General features: G+C 58.6%; 1 protein-coding gene across 2 annotated transcripts; it reads right to left on the bottom strand.

The window, feature by feature from the left end:
- Positions 1 to 1,936: 1,936 nt before the first annotated feature.
- On the bottom strand, positions 1,937 to 18,095 carry CAD (carbamoyl-phosphate synthetase 2, aspartate transcarbamylase, and dihydroorotase). 2 transcript variants are annotated; one of them, XM_053459906.1, is made up of 43 exons: positions 17,980 to 18,095; positions 16,715 to 16,854; positions 16,161 to 16,290; positions 15,786 to 15,928; positions 15,386 to 15,699; positions 15,077 to 15,262; positions 14,862 to 14,974; positions 14,624 to 14,772; positions 14,139 to 14,270; positions 13,825 to 14,058; positions 13,529 to 13,750; positions 13,251 to 13,439; positions 12,992 to 13,116; positions 12,619 to 12,752; positions 12,402 to 12,514; positions 12,067 to 12,317; positions 11,714 to 11,960; positions 11,532 to 11,630; positions 11,165 to 11,389; positions 10,911 to 11,093; positions 10,593 to 10,811; positions 10,265 to 10,432; positions 9,952 to 10,134; positions 9,738 to 9,842; positions 9,405 to 9,650; positions 9,180 to 9,261; positions 8,733 to 8,899; positions 8,433 to 8,597; positions 8,096 to 8,227; positions 7,793 to 7,994; positions 7,382 to 7,572; positions 7,156 to 7,296; positions 6,822 to 6,917; positions 6,556 to 6,700; positions 5,470 to 5,514; positions 4,415 to 4,578; positions 4,254 to 4,328; positions 3,967 to 4,179; positions 3,543 to 3,668; positions 3,120 to 3,275; positions 2,943 to 3,044; positions 2,747 to 2,841; positions 1,937 to 2,468 (listed from the first exon to the last, which is right to left on the bottom strand). In XM_053459906.1, exons 1-43 carry the CDS (start codon positions 18,068 to 18,070, stop codon positions 2,366 to 2,368), a joined length of 6,741 nt encoding a protein of 2,246 aa, XP_053315881.1. In that variant the 5' UTR covers positions 18,071 to 18,095; the 3' UTR covers positions 1,937 to 2,365. The 2 variants fall into 2 exon arrangements, with proteins under 2 accessions (XP_053315881.1, XP_053315882.1); XM_053459907.1 differs by lacking the exon at positions 5,470 to 5,514.
- Positions 18,096 to 18,824: the final 729 nt, after the last annotated feature.

The following is an 18,824-nucleotide window of genomic DNA, read 5'->3' on the forward strand; positions in this document are numbered from 1 at the left end:
TGCGGAGTATGACGGCGATATATAAATGATAATAATAACACATTGTACAGCGCTGCGGAGTATGATGGCGATATATAAATAATAATAACACATTGTACAGCGCTGCGGAGTATGATGGCGATATATAAATAATAATAACACATTGTACAGCGCTGTGGAGTATGATGGCGATATATAAATAATAATAACACACATTGTACAGCGCTGCGGAGTATGACGGCGATATATAAATAATAATAATAACACATTGTACAGCGCTGCGGAGTATGACTGCGATATATAAATAATAATAATAACACATTGTACAGCGCTGCGGAGTATGACGGCGATATATAAATAATAATAACACACATTGTACAGCGCTGCGGAGTATGACAGCGATATATAAATAATAATAACACATTGTACAGCGCTGCGGAGTATGACGGCGATATATAAATAATAATAACACACATTGTACAGCGCTGCGGAGTATGACGGCGATATATAAATAATAATAATAACACATTGTACAGCGCTGCGGAGTATGACGGCGATATATAAATAATAATAATAACACATTGTACAGCGCTACGGAGTATGACGGTGATATATAAATAATAATAACACATTGTACAGCGCTGCGGAGTATGACGGCGATATATAAATAATAATAACACACATTGTACAGCGCCGCGGAGTATGACGGCGATACATTAATGAGTATTGTGGGCCGCTGACAGGGAAGTGGAACGGGTTATCTTCAGGGAAGTTTCGGCAGCAGAGGACGTCTCGCAGCGCGCTGCTCGTTGATCGATTGTCCAACAGAATTGAGACATTCCGGCCGGCTACAGGCATCAGCCAATGATGGGAGAGCCTTTTCCCCACAGCCAATGGGAGGAGATCCTGAACATCCAGGCGAAGAGCAGCTTCTCCCGAAGGCATTAAAGTCCTTTAATTCAGGCATTATCCTCGGGAACAGCTCCCTGATACATTAAACCCGAGACCTGTCCCGGGGGGGGATAAACGCACACTCCATGCTGACACCTGCACCCTCAGGGAACTTCCCTTCAAAGCCACGCGTCAGGGACACGATGACAGACGCCGGGACCACCTCACCCACCCACCGCTCAGGGGCCACTGAAAATGCTTGTGTGAGCGTAAATATTGCTGACAAAGACACCAGAAAGCAGGGAATGTCTAGTCTATGATATATGGACGAGTTCCCGCCAACACGCCTACTCTATGTTATTCTATATATATATATATATGTGCAAAGGGTCAAGTCTAGGCCATTCTTAATTATGCAGCTCAGAAGGCGTAACCTGCTTGAAAAGTAACCAATCAGAATGATGCATGCTATTAGAAGTAGATAAGAGGTGACATAAAGGAAAACTCTTTCTGAGGAGAATTCGACCATTAATTCAACCAACAATCACCCCCCCCCCCCAAAAAAAAAAAGAAACAGGCACAGCTTCTCGGCCTTTTGGCTTACACCGAGTGAGTGGCTGTGATGGAGGGAAAGCTCGGCCCTCTGGTCTTAAGGATGCGAATTGGGTGAGAGAGCCCGGGAGGTTATAACGCCCCCCCCATTTGGCCCTGTGAGGGGTGTGCGAGGGGCACACTTTTTTCCTCACCTTGCACGGGTTGATAAGCACTCTGTATTCACCTCTGATCCCCCCTCAATTTTTAATTCCCACCTGTAAATTGTCCGTGATATTTACTCACTCACTCTCTTCAGAGCGAGTGGAGTGCTGAGTGCATGGGGTCTCCTGAAGCTAGAGTGGAGCCGCATCTCCCTCCAGGGAGCGTGGACTCAGGAGGTAAAGATCGGGGACTCTGCTCCACTGCGGCTCACGCCGTTTGGATCACCTTCTTCGCTTTGGTTTAGGACGGCGGTAACGCAGGGCGAGCGCCATCTCGGGCCCTCACATTAAAAAAAAAAAAAGCGGTGAGATTGGGAAAAGCATTTCACTTTATTTAGAAAAGCATTCAGATCCCGGAATCTTCACATTATAAACCCCAGCAGCGCTTCCTCGCCCCGTCCCTCGCCCCGTTCCTCACCCCGAGGCGGGCACCCAGCAGCAGGACAGGGATCTACAAACCGTGCGTTAGATTGCATAGGATTCTGGTAAAAGCAACATACGTGACCTAAAAAGCCAGCATTCCCGCACGTATGTACAACCTACCCCATAGCCCACCCCATTTACCCCAACCCTGTGTACACTTCAGCCTCGGCAATGAGTCCAGTCACAGTGGGCTTAACATCCATGTGGCAGCGGCCCCCCGGGCCCTCGGTTAGGTCAGGCGATGGGTTCAGATCCGGCAGCTGGAATCCTTCGGTCCGCCGCTCAGGGGACGCCGCCGTCTCTCCAAATCCCACAACTCAGTATTTGCCCAGCACGGTGGCCAGCAGAGCCATGCGCACGTACATGCCGTTCTCAGCCTGGCGGAAGTAAGCCGCGCGGGGGTCCGAATCCACTTCCAGGCTAGAGAAAGAGACCCTCGTTAATACCCCACATTTACACCCTTTCTCCACCGCCTCAGCCATTCGCACCCTCACTCACTGCCCCTACCCCCAATGTCCTCCGTGCCACATTTATTCCTACAAATTGCCCCCTGCAAAGCCCTCAGCCGAACCACAAACATGCCCCCCGAAAGACATTACCTCAGCCCCTCTCCCCGTCACTATTTTTTACCCTCCCCACCCCAGGCCACCTCTCCCTCTGTGTGCACGGTGTTAACATCCTTCTCCCCACGTCCTCACCTGATTTCGTTGACACGTGGCATGGGGTGCATCACCACCATCTTCTTTTTGGCCCGGGTCATGATGTGAGGGGTGAGAATAAACTGTCCGAAGCACTAAGATTAACAGAAAGAGGTGGGGGGATGTAAGCCAGGCGGAACGAGGGGAGGGGGGGTGTAAGCGAGGGGGGGGGGATGTAAGCGAGGCGGACACTCACATTTTCGTACTCCTCTGTGGACCCGAACCTCTCCTTCTGGATCCGGGTCACGTACAGCACGTCCGTGTCCGGCAGGGCCTCCTCGATACTGTCAAACTCTTCCTGAAGGGGAGAAACGCGTTAGCACACAACGGGGGGCCAGGACCCCCATACCCCAAGGCTGACACGGCTCCTCACCTGCTTAATTCCTTTAGAAGCCACAAAGTGGATGATGTTTGAGGGCATGCGCAGGCTGCGCGGGGTGACGTATCGCAGGTTGACGCGGTACTGAGTGAGGAGGCAGGCGAGGGAGTGGACCGTCCGGCCGTGCTTTAAATCTCCAACCATCGTTATCTGGACGAGGAAGATCGAGGCGAAGCAGATCAGAGGCTACCGGCCCCACGAGATATCCCCCCCCACATACACTTTGCCCCCCCGTCACAAGTCCCCTTTGAACTCTAGGTAGCCACCCCGGTTCTGTACCCCAAAGCAGCTCGCCTGGCCCTTTTCCCCACCGACCCCTAGGCCACCAGAGCTCTTGCCACTCATGCCAGGAGTGGCTGCCCCCTGATGGAGCCATCGTGGATTAATACCCCGAGCGCCGCCGCGCAGGACGCTCACCGTCATTCCATTGACTGTTCCCAGCTCCTCTCGGATGGTGAAGATGTCCAGCAGCGCCTGGGTGGGATGCTCTCCTACCCCATCTCCGGCATTAATCACGGGTTTCCGGCAACGCTTGGCCGCAAGCTGACGGGAAACGTGGAGCCGGATTAGACGTGGCACGCCATTAACCACGTGAATACCCACCAAAACATCACATGACACCAATCCCTGCCCCGTTCAGAAAACCGATGCCACCCCTGCCTGCCGGGGCTCGCCACCGGCTTTACAGAAAGGAGGCCACCGGCTACAGAAGGACCTCTTCTTGAGATTTTGTATTCAGAAGGTGCAGTAAAGACGGGAATCCGCTGCCTGATCCTCCGCAAGGGGGAGATGGCAACAAAACATCTGCCGAAGAGTTCCGGGAGCCGGCCACATACTTTACCTCCACAGCGCCCGGCTCCGGGTGCCTCAGCACCAGCACGTCAGCGTAGCAGCTCATGGTCTGCACCGAGTCACTCAGACATTCTCCCTTCTGGGATGAGGAGGTGGAATCTGAGAAGGAGACCACCGAGCCTCCCAGACGATACATGGCGGCTGCAAAGGAGCTGCTGGTCCGGGTGCTGGCCTCGAAAAACATGGAGGCCATTACCTTTCCCTGCGGGGAGAAAAAAAACCTGCGTCAGTGCCGGGGCATAGGCAACAACATCACCGACGGGAAGCTCCACTCACCTTCAGAATGTCCAGACTTCTCTCCTTCTGCACCAGCATGCGCAGCGTGTGAGCCACGTTAAACAGGTGGGACATCTGAAACAGAAGGCATCACGTCACACGTATGACCCTCACCGAGTCCCCGGTGCCCCCCCCCATACCCCTGGCATCAGCAGACTCACCTGCTCTTTGCTGAACTGTCGGACCGTCAGGACGTGCTGCCCAATCAGCGGGTGAAGGAGAGGGGAGGTCTGCAAATGGGGGGCGCCCTGCATGGACATGGCCTGTGGGGACAGGATCCTGGGGATGGGGGGAGGGTGGGGGTAACCATCGGGGCCAGCTTGTTCTGAAATGTAAATGGACAAAATGGCATTAAATACACAAGTCCAGAAACCAGCAAGAATGACATCTGCCCCCCACAACTGCCCCTTAATACCCCACAGCGGCCCCTGTTAAACATCCAACTCAATATGCCCACCGGAAATCCCCCAACCGTGCCAAACGGCAGACCCCCTATATATCCACCGAAAAGCCCCCCAACCAGACCACTCCCTCCCCACAGTCAATCCCACCAACCGCCCATTCACCGGCACATCCTCAATGCCTCACTACACCGAAACCCCCCAGCCACCAGCAGACCCCTCCCTCCCCACAGTCAATCCCACCAACCGCCCATTCACCGGCACATCCTCAATGCCTCACTACACCGAACCCCCCCAACCACCAGCAGACCCCTCCCTCCCCACAGTCAATCCCACCAACCGCCCATTCACCGGCACATCCTCAATGCCTCACTACACCGAAACCCCCCAGCCACCAGCAGACCCCTCCCTCCCCACAGTCAATCCCACCAACCGCCCATTCACCGGCACATCCTCAATGCCTCACTACACCGAACCCCCCCCAACCACCAGCAGACCCCTCCCTCCCCACAGTCAATCCCACCAACCGCCCAATCACCGGCACATCCTCAATGCCTCACTACACCGAACCCCCCCCAACCACCAGCAGACCCCTCCCTCCCCACAGTCAATCCCACCAACCGCCCAATCACCGGCACATCCTCAATGCCTCACCCCACCCCACCCCAGAGCGGCTGCCAGAAAACTCTTTATCGAGCCACGTCATATAATAGCACCCCCCCCGGCTCTCTCTCTCTGACCCCTCCCGGGGGCGCGCCGCGTGGGCCACGTTCCACTGAACAGTGCGGTACGAAGCGGAGTAAGAAGGGAATAACCTGGTTCCGTGGATCTCCGGGGAAGCTTCTCTCTCTGCTCCTCAGCTGCTGCCACAAACACAAAGCATGCAGAGCGGTGAGTGACGGACATCACGCAGAGACACGGATAAGCCACACGCCAACACGCACACGGATACACCGTGGCCCGGGGGCTGAACGTCTGCCAAGCTCGGTGGACGACCACTTACAGGAGGGGGCAAATGTGTGCCCAACGCCACTAATACCCCAACTAGTTACCACCATCGGGTCACGAGAGCGCACGCAGCCCGTGGTTTCGCACCCAGTCCCGTGGCTACATACCCCTTTACTGACTGGGGCAATTAATTCGTCATCACCTGCCCACTGACCAAGCTTGGCAAACGTACAACGCCACGGAAAGAACATAATTAATGGCCGGAGCGGTGGCAGGAGCTGCGTGGCGGTATATGTCAGCCACACGGCCAAAGATCTCTTACTACAGAATTACTGGGTCACTCATAAGGGGGTCCCGGGAATCCCACCTACTGCACAGTTCCCATCACTCCCATCACCAGCGGCGGCCACATGCTCCATACTATAGAGTGTGTGACGCGCTCTGCGCTGGAGTCGCTCCTGCCACGTGCATTAAACTGACCAATCACTGATCAGCCAATCAAACGCCACGAGATGCCCCGTTAAACCTGATTCCTGCAGCAAACCGGGAGATCGGAAAAACAATTAACCAGTTCACTGCCGGGGGGAGATTTGCTGCTGGCAGACCACGCGGCCCCCGCCAAATCCTGTTTGTCTTTCCAGCAGATCCTACCCCAGCAGCGACTGGTCCCCCGGTGCCCGCCACGTGATGGCAAATGGCTGGCAACCTGCGAGGGTAACACCTCCGGCTCACTGGCCACCACGATGGCAGTACAACCAGGAGACCCCCCACCCCCGATTAGAGCGATGCCCGGGTGCGTTACCGTTCCTCGCAGCCGCCCCACGATACTGCCACGCCGGAAACTTCCAGGGCGCTGGGGACCAGGACATAACGGTCAGGGTTTAAGCAGAAGATGGAAGCCCCCGCTGGAAAGCCCACCTTAGCGTGTGGCACGGCCACAAAACATCACTCACCCTGCAGGCCGGGGTCAGACGAACGGTGAACTCTGGGGGGCAGATGGAAGCGACCATCTACGGTTGGGCCGGCTCGGCGTGGGCTGGGGGCCCGGGTGCGAATGGTCTCGCTTTGAACGGTGACGTGGCGATGGCGCTCCGGGGTCTGAGGGTACAAGACAAAAAAAAAAATTACCACGGCAACCGACACTAAACCGCTACAAAGCGACATGTGCGCTTCCGGCGTGTGGCTCTCTCCGGTCTAGGAAGCCCACGTGGCCACTTACCTTCACAACCTCTTTGCTGGGCGGTGGAACAACGGGGGGAGCCGCGGGTGCTGCCCACTTCCTCACATCCTGCCCAAAGCCGGCGGGAACCAGGACCTGCAAACGGGGGGGGCAGAGGGGTCAACGCGAGGAAATTGTACACCAAGGAGCACGGTTCCCCACGCCGCTCCCACTCCACACGCCAACGCTGGAAACCCCTCGGGAGACTATCTGCCCCCCGACAGCATCCACTTCATACAATGCCCCCAGCGTATCCAATAAAGGAAACTTGGCTCCCAGAGATGACCCCCCCATCTGCCCCAGGCACGCAGCCCCTTATGACCCGGGGTATTACCTGGCCGTCGATGTACGCCACCTCCCCTCTCAGGACCACTCTCCGCACGGCCCCCTTCACCTTCATCCCGTGGAACGGCGTCCACTTGGACTTTGTGAACTGCATGTGGGGGGGTATCACCCACTCGTGCTCCAGGTCGACCTGCGGACAGAGGGGAGAACGTGTCACGGGGCAGCAGTAATACGGGGCTGGGGTAAGTAAGGGCCACAAGCCCCGGGGAACTCACTTCTATGTAGGTGTTCTCTTGCAACGGCAGCGAGAAGATCTTGCGTGGATTCTCGTACAAACGCTTGATGATGTCATCGACGGTGAGGCGGCCCTCGCTGACGGCAGTGAGGAGCAGGGGCAGCATGGTCTCCAGGCCGGGGTAACCCGGTGGGGCATTGGGGCCATCCTTCTCCTCCACGGAGTGAGGGGCTGCGTGGCGGGCAGGCAGAATGACGTGTTAACGTGAGCCACGGGAATCCACACCATCAGCCTAATACCCAATTACAGCCTCCCACACAGACCACGCCAATAACACGCGTGTGCAGAGCAGCAACACGAAGCACCTTCAGCTACGTCCCTTTAACGGAATGAAGGTTCCACGGGCTCAGCGTGACACTCATCTCCTCACTCACCCCACCATCACACCTACCGTGGTCCGTGGCAAAGCAGTCTATAGTATCCAGGTTTTCCCATAACGCTTCCATGTCCTCCCGTGTGCCCAGCATGGGGCGCACTTGGCCACGCGTTTCACCGATGCGCTCGAGGTCATCGAGGCAGAGGAAGAGGTGGTGAGGGGCCACTTCACACGTCACGCGGATGCCCTTCTGCTTCGCGGCCTTGATAATTAGGATCTGGCGGGACACGGATTCCGTGGCTTAATACCAACATTACAGCTGCCAATCAGCCGCCAGCTACACCGCGCGTCCCATGCTTCGCGCCTTGCTGGACTTACCTCCTCCTTCTTGGCCACGTGGCAGATGTGCACCGACCGCTGGTACAGCTGGGCCACCATCAGGATGGCAGCCACGGTTTGTTTCTCGGCGTGGGCCACAATCGGTAGGTGTGAGGGCCACTTCTCAAAGTGCTGCAGGGAAAGGCCACAGAACAGTTGTACGGAAACAGCAAGGCCTGCGGCGCCCGATGGGGTGGGGGGGGCACGTGGCAAGGCCTGCGGCGCCGACCGGGGTGGAGGGGTTGGCAAGGCCTGCGGTGCCGGACGGGGTGACAAGGCCTGCGGCGCTGGACGGGGTGGGGGCGGGGTGACAAGGCTCCACGTAGCCACGACTGACCTCCATCCAGACGGAGACGTTGTCCATCTTCAGCTGGGAGTACGTGTCATTCAGATACATCTTCAGGCCCGCGGCGGAGCTGGCCACGGCGGCGAGGGACCCCACATTCTCAGAGGAGGCTCCCAGGAAGAGGGCAAAGTCACAGCGAGCCCCGGCCTCTGCCAGCTGAACAGCGACACGGAATTAAAGATGCCGCCCCACCCGAGTCCACTACAGGACATTTCACGTGGAAAATCCCACCCAAACTCACGTCAGTAACACGGTTCCCACCTCACTAATCCGTGGCTTCAAGCCGCTTACCTTCTGTGCCAGCGCGAAGGAGCCGGCGTCGGTGACGGCTGGGTTGGTGTTTGGCATGACACACACCGTGGTCACGCCACCTGCCAGAGCCGCAGCCGTGCCGGAGGAGAAGTCTTCCTTATGAGTGGCTCCAGGCTCACGCAAGTGCACGTGGACATCAATCAATCCTGATTTGGGGGGGGATATTTACAGACGGTGAGAATTGTAATAAACACCAATAAAAAGCATTGTTTCTACCAGCGGGGCCACACGGGACGCAGCGGGGGCCACCACACGGGACGCAGCGGGGGCCATACAGAGCCTTTAATAGCAATAACAGCTCATCTTAGGCAAGGGAGTCTAGAACCGACCTCTAACATGCCCTGCGTGGTGGCCGTATCTTATAAAGGACTGCACTAAGGACACAGCAGACGCCACGTGTGCACGTGGCCCATTGCCCCCGCTCACCTGGCAGACGGATCAGTTTTTGGGACGTCATACAGTCCACGTGAGTCTTGACAGGAGGCGTTGCTCCGATCTGACGCAGAGCCTGCAAAACATGAGCATCCGACGGTCACAACGTGGACTGAAGCCACGGCAGGAATCAGGATAGAATGGTAGGTCAGACACACTGATCTTCCGTGGCGGACATCCTCGCGAAGGCCGGATTGTGAGATATAAAGTCCCACTCACCTCCACGAACAGCTTGGTGCACTTGATGTCGATGATGAGGGGCACCGAGTAGTCCACGGCCAGCCGGCGCGTGCGGTATCCACGCGTAACAAAGGACGAGAGTCTGCGTCCACCGGAGTTTCTCATGGACAGGTTGATGACGAGGTCGAAGTGGTTCTCGGAAAGGTGGTCCATGATGCTCCCCTGCTTCTCCTTCAGAGGACCATCGCTGTCCACCTCCTCGAAGGGCCAATCCATTGCTTTAACCTGCGGGGGGGGGTGTAAAAGGACTTTACCACCAGAGAGCCCACAGGGGCCGATCACCAGCTCCAGGAACTGAAGGCCGCCACGTACCTTGACGCCATGCTCCGTATAGAAGTCAGCGGTGCCCAAGCTGGCACACAGCGTGTAGCCCAAGCTCTCCAGGGCCCGCACCGTGGGCAGGAGCTCGCTCTTATTCTGCAAAAGAGAACCACAGCATCCATGAGTGGCACCCAGAGACACATCCCATAATATTCCACATGGCGCTCCCTCCTGGCCACATGCAATATGGAGGGGCCACACTCACCTTGTAGCTCCCGATGGTCAGCAGAATGTTCTTCTTGGGTATTTTGAAGCCGGTGCTCAGCATGGCCTTTAGATAAGCCTCATATCGGTTCTCCCCGAAGCAGGCCACTTCCCCCGTGCTGGTCATTTCCACGCCAAGGACCACGTCGGCCCCAGCCAGGCGAGAGAAGGAGAACTGAGGGACCTGCAGACGCGGGAGGAAAGTGGAGGCCATCAGGGGGGGCCCGGGACAGAGGAGACTGGGGTGGACAGGAGAAGAGGACAGCAAAGGAAGTGGAAGGCAACGGGGACCACGTGTCTTATGATGCCCTCACCTTGACGCCAACTATCCCAGTGCCAGTCATCAGTCCGATCGGTTCCACCTCCTCTCCCATTATAACTTGCGTGGCCAGAGCCACCAAATCCACACCCAGCGTCTTGGAGACAAAGGGAAAGGAACGCGATACTCTGACGTTGCACTCAATCACCTTCAGCTGGTCATCCTGCGGAGAGAGAGATCTCAGAGATGCCACAGGAGGAAAGACATGTGCGGGGACCACGTGGAAGTCACGCGCCAAGTATACATGCATAACACGTGACAGACAGGAGGACACAAACTGTCCCACGCGCGGGACCCCCGGCTGACACCCACCACCTCCATACCTTGGCAATCAGCTGCAGGTTGAAGGGTCCAGTGACCTGAAGCTCCAGTCCCACGGCGTGGACGATGGCCTTAATCCTCTCCAGAGTTTTAGGTGTGATGTCCTGAGGTGGGGTGACGAGTGTCGCATCTCCCGAGTGCACCCCGGCATTCTCCACGTGCTCACATATGGCCACGGCAACCACCACTCCATCGCATGCCACGGCATCCACGTCTATTTCCTGTCCCAGAAGGAAGCCGATCGTTAGGGCCACAGAACACGCAGCACACGCCTGATACACGCATCACCCGCAGAGAACCTGCTGAAACGCAGCACTTGCCTTGGCTTCCTGGATGAATTTGGAGATAACCACGGGGTGCTCCTTGGAGACCGCCACGGCGTTGCTAAGAAACGTCTCCAGGTCGCTGTCTGTGTAAGCCACGTTCATAGCAGCGCCGCTCAGCACGTAGGACGGACGCACCACGCAGGGGTATCCGACCTTGTTACAGAACTGGACCGCGGACTGTGGGGAGAGACTGACGTTAAAACCGGCGAGCGCAGAGGGGTGGGAAGCGGTGGCGGGGGACACGGTACCTGCATGTCGGACAGCTCCTTCCACTGCGGTTGGCTGATCCCGATGGTGTCCAGCATGCGGGAGAACTTGAAGCGGTTCTCGGCGGAGTCGATGGCCTCGGGGGAGGTGCCCAGCACGCGGCACTGCTGGCGGTGCAGGGACATGGCGATGTTGTTTGGCAGCTGCCCGCCCATCGACAGGATGATGCCCTCAGGGTTTTCCAGCTCATAGATATCCATCACCACCTGATGGAGCCAAGGGGCAACTAGATCGGCACCCGCCGCAAGAATTCAGACGCTGCCCCCGCCTGGGGCAACTCTCTCTACACCCTAAACTCTCTGCCCCTTACAGATGGCCCACCCTAACCCGAGGGGTCCGTCGGCTCACCTCAAAGGAGATCTCATCAAAGTACAGGCGGTCACACATGTCGTAGTCCGTGCTGACCGTCTCGGGGTTGTAGTTCACCATGATCGTCTTAAAGCCCATCTGCAGAGGGCGGAGGGAGGGTTATCAACAAAGCTCCGCCCCAACAGATAAACCCCGCCCCTGCCATATACCAGTCCTATCACCTTGCGCAGCTCCTGGATGCACCCAACGGCGCACCAATCAAACTCCACGCTGCTCCCGATGCGGTAGACGCCGGAGCCGATCACCATGACGTGCGCTTCCTGGAAGTCCAAGTCGTGCTCGGTACCGCTATACGTCAGGTACAGGTAATTGGTCTGCGCAGGCCACTCGGCCGCCACGGTATCGATCTGCTTCACCACGGGCCGGATGTCCCACTCCTTCCGCATCTTCCTAACCGCCAACTCTGTGCTGGGGAGGAAATGCAAGGGTCCCGTTTACACGCGTGTTACCATACGCGCATCTCTACGCCCATTGGCCACGCCGCGTCCTCATCCCCCTACATCACGCTCCTCACCTCTGCACAGCCTGCGCAATCTGCTTGTCCGAGAAGCCCAGCTGCTTGGCCCGGAGGAGGACGTCCCGTGGCATGGTGGTCTCATCCTGCTGGTAGATCTCCAGCGTGGACAGGTGGTCCGTGATGTTCTTCATCTTGTGGAGGAACCAGCGGTCGATCTTGGTCAGCTCGTACAAACGGTCGATGGTGTAACCGGCGCGCAGAGCGGCCGCCAGTACAAAGATACGCTTGTCGGTGGGAGTCTCCAGCTCCTGCGCAAGAAGACAGCCAATCAGGTCCCTGCGCTACGGGGCAACCCCGATACGGCAGCCACGGGGGGGGGGGGGGACACTCACCTCATCCGACGCCGACCTAATCGTGTGGTCAAAGCCAACGCAGTTCTCGTCCACCATGCGCAGGGCTTTCTGAAAGGCCTCCTCAAAGCTTCTGCCGACCGACATCACCTCCCCTGCAAGAGTTCAAAGCGGTGGTAAGTATCTCCCGGGGGGGGGGCGCGTCTCCCAGGGGGGGCCACAATGAAAGTTCGTAACTCGGACCGGTCGGTTCACATACCGACGCTCTTCATGGAGCTCCCGATTTTGGTGCTGACCCGGAGGAACTTGCTGAGGTCCCAGCGTGGAACCTTCACCACGCAGTAATCCAGGCTGGGCTCGAAGTTGGCCGTGGTGGAGTTGGTGACAGAGTTCCTGTGGAGGGGGAGACGAGAGTTTGTGGGGGGCACACCAGCCCAACCTGGGGTGATCCCCAACACCGCTTCCAGAAATTTTTCTATAGAACGTAGAGCTGAAAAGGAGACCTCCGAGGTACGTTAACGCTTTCTATCTTGGCCCAATTATCATCTTCTATTAAAGACCCCCCCTTCTCCTGGCCACTACGGCCGCAGCCACTTGTCTGATTAGGAAGTAGTTCTCCATGCAGCCAGTACCTGAGAACAGGCAGAGGGATTCCCAGCGCCAGTTTGGCCGCTACGTATGCCAGGGGGTAGCCGGTGGCCTTACTGGCCAGAGCCGAACTGCGAGAGAGGCGGGCGTTCACTTCGATGATGTAATACTGGGAGAGGGGGGGAAAAAATAAGTTTAATGCCACAAATGCATCCGTACCACGGACACTCAAACCACACGTGACCGTGACCTGGCCCCCGCTGGCCCTATGCGAGGTGCCGCCCAGCGGCCCCTGCCACTCACCTGCTCGGACTCCGGGTTCAGCGCGTACTGGATATTACATTCTCCCACGATGCCGAGGTGCTGGATGACTTTGATGGCCGTGGCGCGCAGCAGGTTATACTCGCGGTCGTTCAGCGTCTGGCTCGGGGCCACCACGATGGACTCCCCGGTGTGGATCCCCAGGGGGTCGATGTTCTCCATGTTACACACCTGGAACGAGGACCACGCGGAGACCGTTAGGGCCGAGAGACGGCAGAGAGCGCCGGACCACCCGTTAGGATCTCCCCGTGGCTCCTCACCGTCACGCAGTTGTTGTACGCGTCCCGCACCACCTCGTACTCGATCTCCTTCCAGCCCTTCAGAGACTTGTCCACCAGGACCTGCGTGGTGTGGGCGAAGGCCTGCGACACCAGCGCCGTCAGCTCCTCCTTGGTGTTGGCGAATCCGGAGCCCAGGCCGCCCAGCGCGAACGCGGAGCGCACGAGGACGGGGTACCCGATCCGGTCGGCGGCCGCCTGAGCCTGCAGAACACGGAGGATTACGGAAGATGCCCCCGCCGGCCGAACTTACCCCGTCACGGAGCCCCGCCGCTTACCTGCTCCAGAGAGAAGGCAGCCTCGCTGGGGGCCACGTGCTCCCCGATTTCCTCCATCTTCTCCACAAAGACCTTTCTGTCCTCCGTCATCTCGATAGACTCCACCGGCGTGCCCAGCACCCGCACGTGGTACTTCTCCAGCACGCCCCGCTTGGTCAGCTCCACCCCGCAGTTCAGGGCCGTCTGGCCCCCGAAAGTCAGCAGGATCCCGTCCGGGCGCTCGTTCTTTATCACCTGGCGCGGGAGACCGAGCCGTTACCTCCATGCGCCGGGATTCTGCGCCGGCCCCCGGGGGCTCCGGAGCCGAGACTCACCTGGGTGACGTATTCGTGGGTCAGCGGCAGAAAATACACCTTGTCCGCCAGACCCTTGGAGGTCTGCACCGTGGCGATGTTGGGGTTAATCAGCACAGTCTGTATGTTCTCTTCCTTCAGAGCTTTAATGGCCTAAAAACAAGAGAGGGGGGGACATTACAGAGGGGCAAATGTCATACTGGGGCAACAGTGTGGAGTCTCTCCCACTGCAGGGTGACAGAAGGGGGCTGTGGGACACAGAGGTGGCCCCTCCCGCTGCAGGGTGACAGAAGGGAGCTATGGGGCATGAAGGTGGCTCCTCCCACTGCAGGGCGACAGAAGGGAGCTATGGGGTATGAAGGTGGCTCCTCCTGCTGCAGGGCGACAGATATGGGACACATAGGTCGCTCCTCCCGCTGCAGGGCGACAGATATGGGACAGAGGTGGCTTCTCCCGCTGCAGGGCGACGTGGAGCCATTGGCCAAGGCCTACACATAAAGCTTTACCTGAGACCCCGAGTAATCGAACTCCCCGGCCTGGCCGATGGAGAGGCCGCCGGAGCCGAGGATCAGCACCTTGCGCGGCCGGGAGGCCTCCAGGTCACCAACGCGGGGCGAGTCTCTGTACGCGAGGAGATCCGTCAGACGCTCCTTCACTGGAAGGGGGGAGAAATGTAAGAACGTGTGTGTGTGTGGGGGGGGGATTTTCCGCCCCGGCAGGCGGGGGGGGGTGCTCGTCACTCACCCGTTTTGCCGTCTGAAGCTCCGGCTTTTACGTCCCTCACAGTGTCCAAGAAAACGTCGAACAAGCCGACGAGGTCCGTGGGCCCCGCGCGGTGCTCCGGGTGAAACTGCACACTGAACAGGGGACACGCGTTAACCCTTCAGCTGCCAACCACAGACCCGCTCCTCGGGGCCCCCATCCCCCCGCCAGGAACAAACCGGCCCGCAGAAGCTCACCTGAAGAACGGCTTGGACTGGTGGACGATGCCCTCGTTAGAGTGATCGTTGGCGTTGGTGAATAAAGCTGCCCAGTCAGGGGGCAGAGTGCCGGGGTCCACGGCGTACCCATGGTTCTGAGAGGTGATGAAGCAGCGCCCGGTGCCCTCGTGGACGCATGGCTGATTGTGGCCCCGGTTCCCGTATCTGGGTAGAAAAGTCATTAAAAAGGGACAAACATTATTCCTGGAATACCCCCCTCCCCCAACACACGGAGCAGATACAGGGAACATTAGACTAACCCCCCCCCCCCCCAAGGAAGCCGCTTACTTCATCTTGTATGTTTTTGCCCCGATGACGAGGGACAGGATCTGGTGGCCGAGGCAGATGCCAAACACCGGCTTGGGCTTCTCCCCCGCCATGAACCGTTTGAGGTTGTCCACGGTCTCCTGGCAGAAGACGGGGTCCCCGGGGCCGTTACTGATGAACAGGCCGTCGTACTGGGCGGGGTCCAGCGGGGAGTCCCACGGCAGCACCGTCACCGCGGCCCCCCTCCGGCACAGACACCGGATCTGGTTATACTTCAGGCCGCAGTCCAGAGCCGCGATCTTCAGAGAGCCGCCGGCGTTAAAGACCCGCGGCGCCTACGGAGACAGCGTAACGACAATCACCGGCGGTGACCCCCGGCCCCCCACCTCCCCCCACCCGGCCACCGGAAAGGGATACCCACCTTCAGCGACACCTCCCGCACCAGGTTCCTCTTGCCCGGGTCGTCATACAGGATGTGGCCCTCGTCCACGCCCTCCGGGACCAGCTTCCCCAGCAGGGTCCCTTTCTCTCGGATCTTCTTGGTGAGGGCCCGGGTGTCCACTCCTGGCGGTACGGAGAGGAGAGTCACGTCTGCCACGGAGTGAAAGGACTACAACTCCCAGGACACACAGCCGAGCACAGCCGCGCATCATGGGAGTTCTCACCAGCCGAAGCGTTAGCCCGCCACGGTTCCCCCTCCCCCGGCCGGGTCTCTAAACCGATTCATTCTAGAGCGCCCCCGTTGGCTGCCATGAGTCCGTCCCGCCCACGCCGAGGGCCGCGCAGGGCCACGTACCTTCCAGGCCGGGGATATTGTGCTGCTTCAGCCATTGGTCCAAGGTCCTCTCGCAGCTCCAGTGACTGGGGCTCTCCGACAGCTCGCCCACGATGAGGGCCGACGCGTGGATCCGATCCGACTCGAACCACTGCCAAAACACAGGGAGTCACGCCGCGGGCGAGGGGACGCGGGGGATACACCGGGGGGGCGGTGCAGGGGGCACACAGAGCACACTGGCAGACGCGGGGGGCGTCCTGTTTACGTCGGCGGCCCTGGGAAAGCACAGCTCTTATCAGGAGAAGACATTCCAAGGCCGGCGTCTGATAACGGGGCGCCACGCGGGGCACAGCAGCCGAGGGGTGCGGGGCACGGCAGCCGAGGGGTGCGGGGCACGGCAGCCGAGGGGTGCGGGGCACGGCAGCCGAGGGGTGCGGGGCACGGCAGCCGAGGGGTGCGGGGCACGGCGTGGGGTTAGAGGGGTGGCAGGACTTGGGGGTATAGAGAGGGGTACAGAGAGGGGTACAGAGAGGGGCCCCCACTCCCAGCCCCCCCGCCACAGAGCAGCTTCCTACCTGGCTGAGTCCAAACCGGTCGAGCCGGTCCGGCGGGACGCCGTAGTTGCCGATCAGCGGGTAGGTGAGAACCAGGATCTGCGATCTGTACGACGGGTCAGTCAGGGCCTCGGGGTATCCGACCATCCCCGTCTGAAACACTGCGGGCAACAAGGCGGCACTCAGACCGGGGAGGGGGGCAACAAGGCAGCACTCAGACCGGGGGGAGCAAAACTCACCCTTCCATCACACTCTCCTCCCTCCCTCACTCACCCTTCCATCACACTCTCCTCCCTCACTCACCCTTCCATCACACTCTCCTCCCTCCCTCACTCACCCCTCCATCACATCCTCCTCACTCACTCACACCTCCAGCACACGCTCCTCACTCACCCTTCCATCACGCTCTCCTCACTCACCCTTCCATCACGCTCTCCTCACTCACTCACCCTTCCATCACACTCTCCTCACTCACTCACCCTTCCATCACTCTCCTCACTCATTCAACCTTCCATCACACTCTCCTCACTCACTCACCCTTCCATCACACTCTCCTCACTCACTCACCCTTCCATCACACTCTCCTCACTCACCCACCCTTCCATCACACTCTCCTCACTCACCCACCCTTCCATCACACTCTCCTCACTCACCCACCCTTCCATCACACTCTCCTCACTCACCCACCCTTCCATCACACTCTCCTCACTCACCCACCCTTCCATCACACTCTCCTCACTCACCCACCCTTCCATCACACTCTCCTCACTCACCCACCCTTCCATCACACTCTCCTCATTCACTTACCCTTCCATCACACTCTCCTCATTCACTTACCCTTCCATCACACTCTCCTCATTCACTTACCCTTCCATCACACTCTCCTCATTCACTCACCCTTCCATCACACTCTCCTCACTCACTCACCCTTCCATCACACTCTCCTCACTCACTCACCCTTCCATCACACTCTCCTCACTCACTCACCCTTCCATCACACTCTCCTCACTCACTCACCCTTCCATCACACTCTCCTCACTCACCCTTCCATCACACTCTCCTCACTCACCCACCCTTCCATCACACTCTCCTCACTCACTCACCCTTCCATCACACTCTCCTCACTCACACTTCCATCACACTCTCCTCACTCACCCACCCTTCCATCACACTCTCCTCACTCACTCACCCTTCCATCACACTCTCCTCACTCACCCTTCCATCACACTCTCCTCTCGCTCATCCTTCCCCAGTAACACACACGCAGTCCCCCCGCTCCATCTCACCGACTTCCCCAGACACGGGCACCGGGGCCCCGAACAGGCGGCCGGGGAACTTGGTTCCATCCTCCAGCTGGAGTACAGCGAGCGGCGCCATGTGTGTGCCGAACCTGCTAGGAGAACACGTGGTACTGCCGGGGGCGGGTCCGCGGGCGGGGCCTGAATTACCGAGACATGGACCTGAGATGGAACACGTGGTACCGCCGGGGGCGGGGCCAAAATGACTGCGCTATGAACCAGGAGAGAGGCCACGTGGTACTGTCGGAGGTGGGGCCAAGAGCCGGCAGGGTAGACTGCGTTCTGCAGGCAGAGGCGGGGCTTGTTATGGGGCGGGGTCTGCACCCGTAGGGTTTGAGCTGGAGCAGTCGAATCGACTTCCTGTCCCCAGGATTATTCCTCCCCGTTTAGTTGATTTATTAAGGCAGATTTTGTAAAGGGGGGGTTTCCGGTCTGGATAGGAAGTTGATTGGATAATGCTGGCTTTGCCACGGACAGCCGCCAAGCTGAGGTATCCAGGGCAGTTGGGTTTATGGCGAACGCTGTGATCTGATAGGTCCCCCTGAATAATAGGGCCCGCCCAGCATACGCTACATGGGCTCAGAGCGGCCCCCAGTGGACAGACCCGTCTGTAATAGCCGGGTCTGTACGAGGGACCCCTAAAGGGGCGTCTATCCATATTACCCCCGGCACCCCGTTACATGTAAAAGTTATTACCCCCCCAAACCCCTTCCGCCAGAAGCATTACTGTGTGGGGGACGGATGTGACCTCTGCGGGGGATTTCTGTAATCCGGGGATGCCGACGCGCCGACCAGCAGGGGTGGCACCGACCGTGCACAGAGATCCCCAGATA

Source organism: Spea bombifrons, chromosome 3 (genome assembly GCF_027358695.1).
Source record: "Spea bombifrons isolate aSpeBom1 chromosome 3, aSpeBom1.2.pri, whole genome shotgun sequence".
Taxonomy (NCBI): Eukaryota; Metazoa; Chordata; class Amphibia; order Anura; family Pelobatidae; genus Spea; species Spea bombifrons.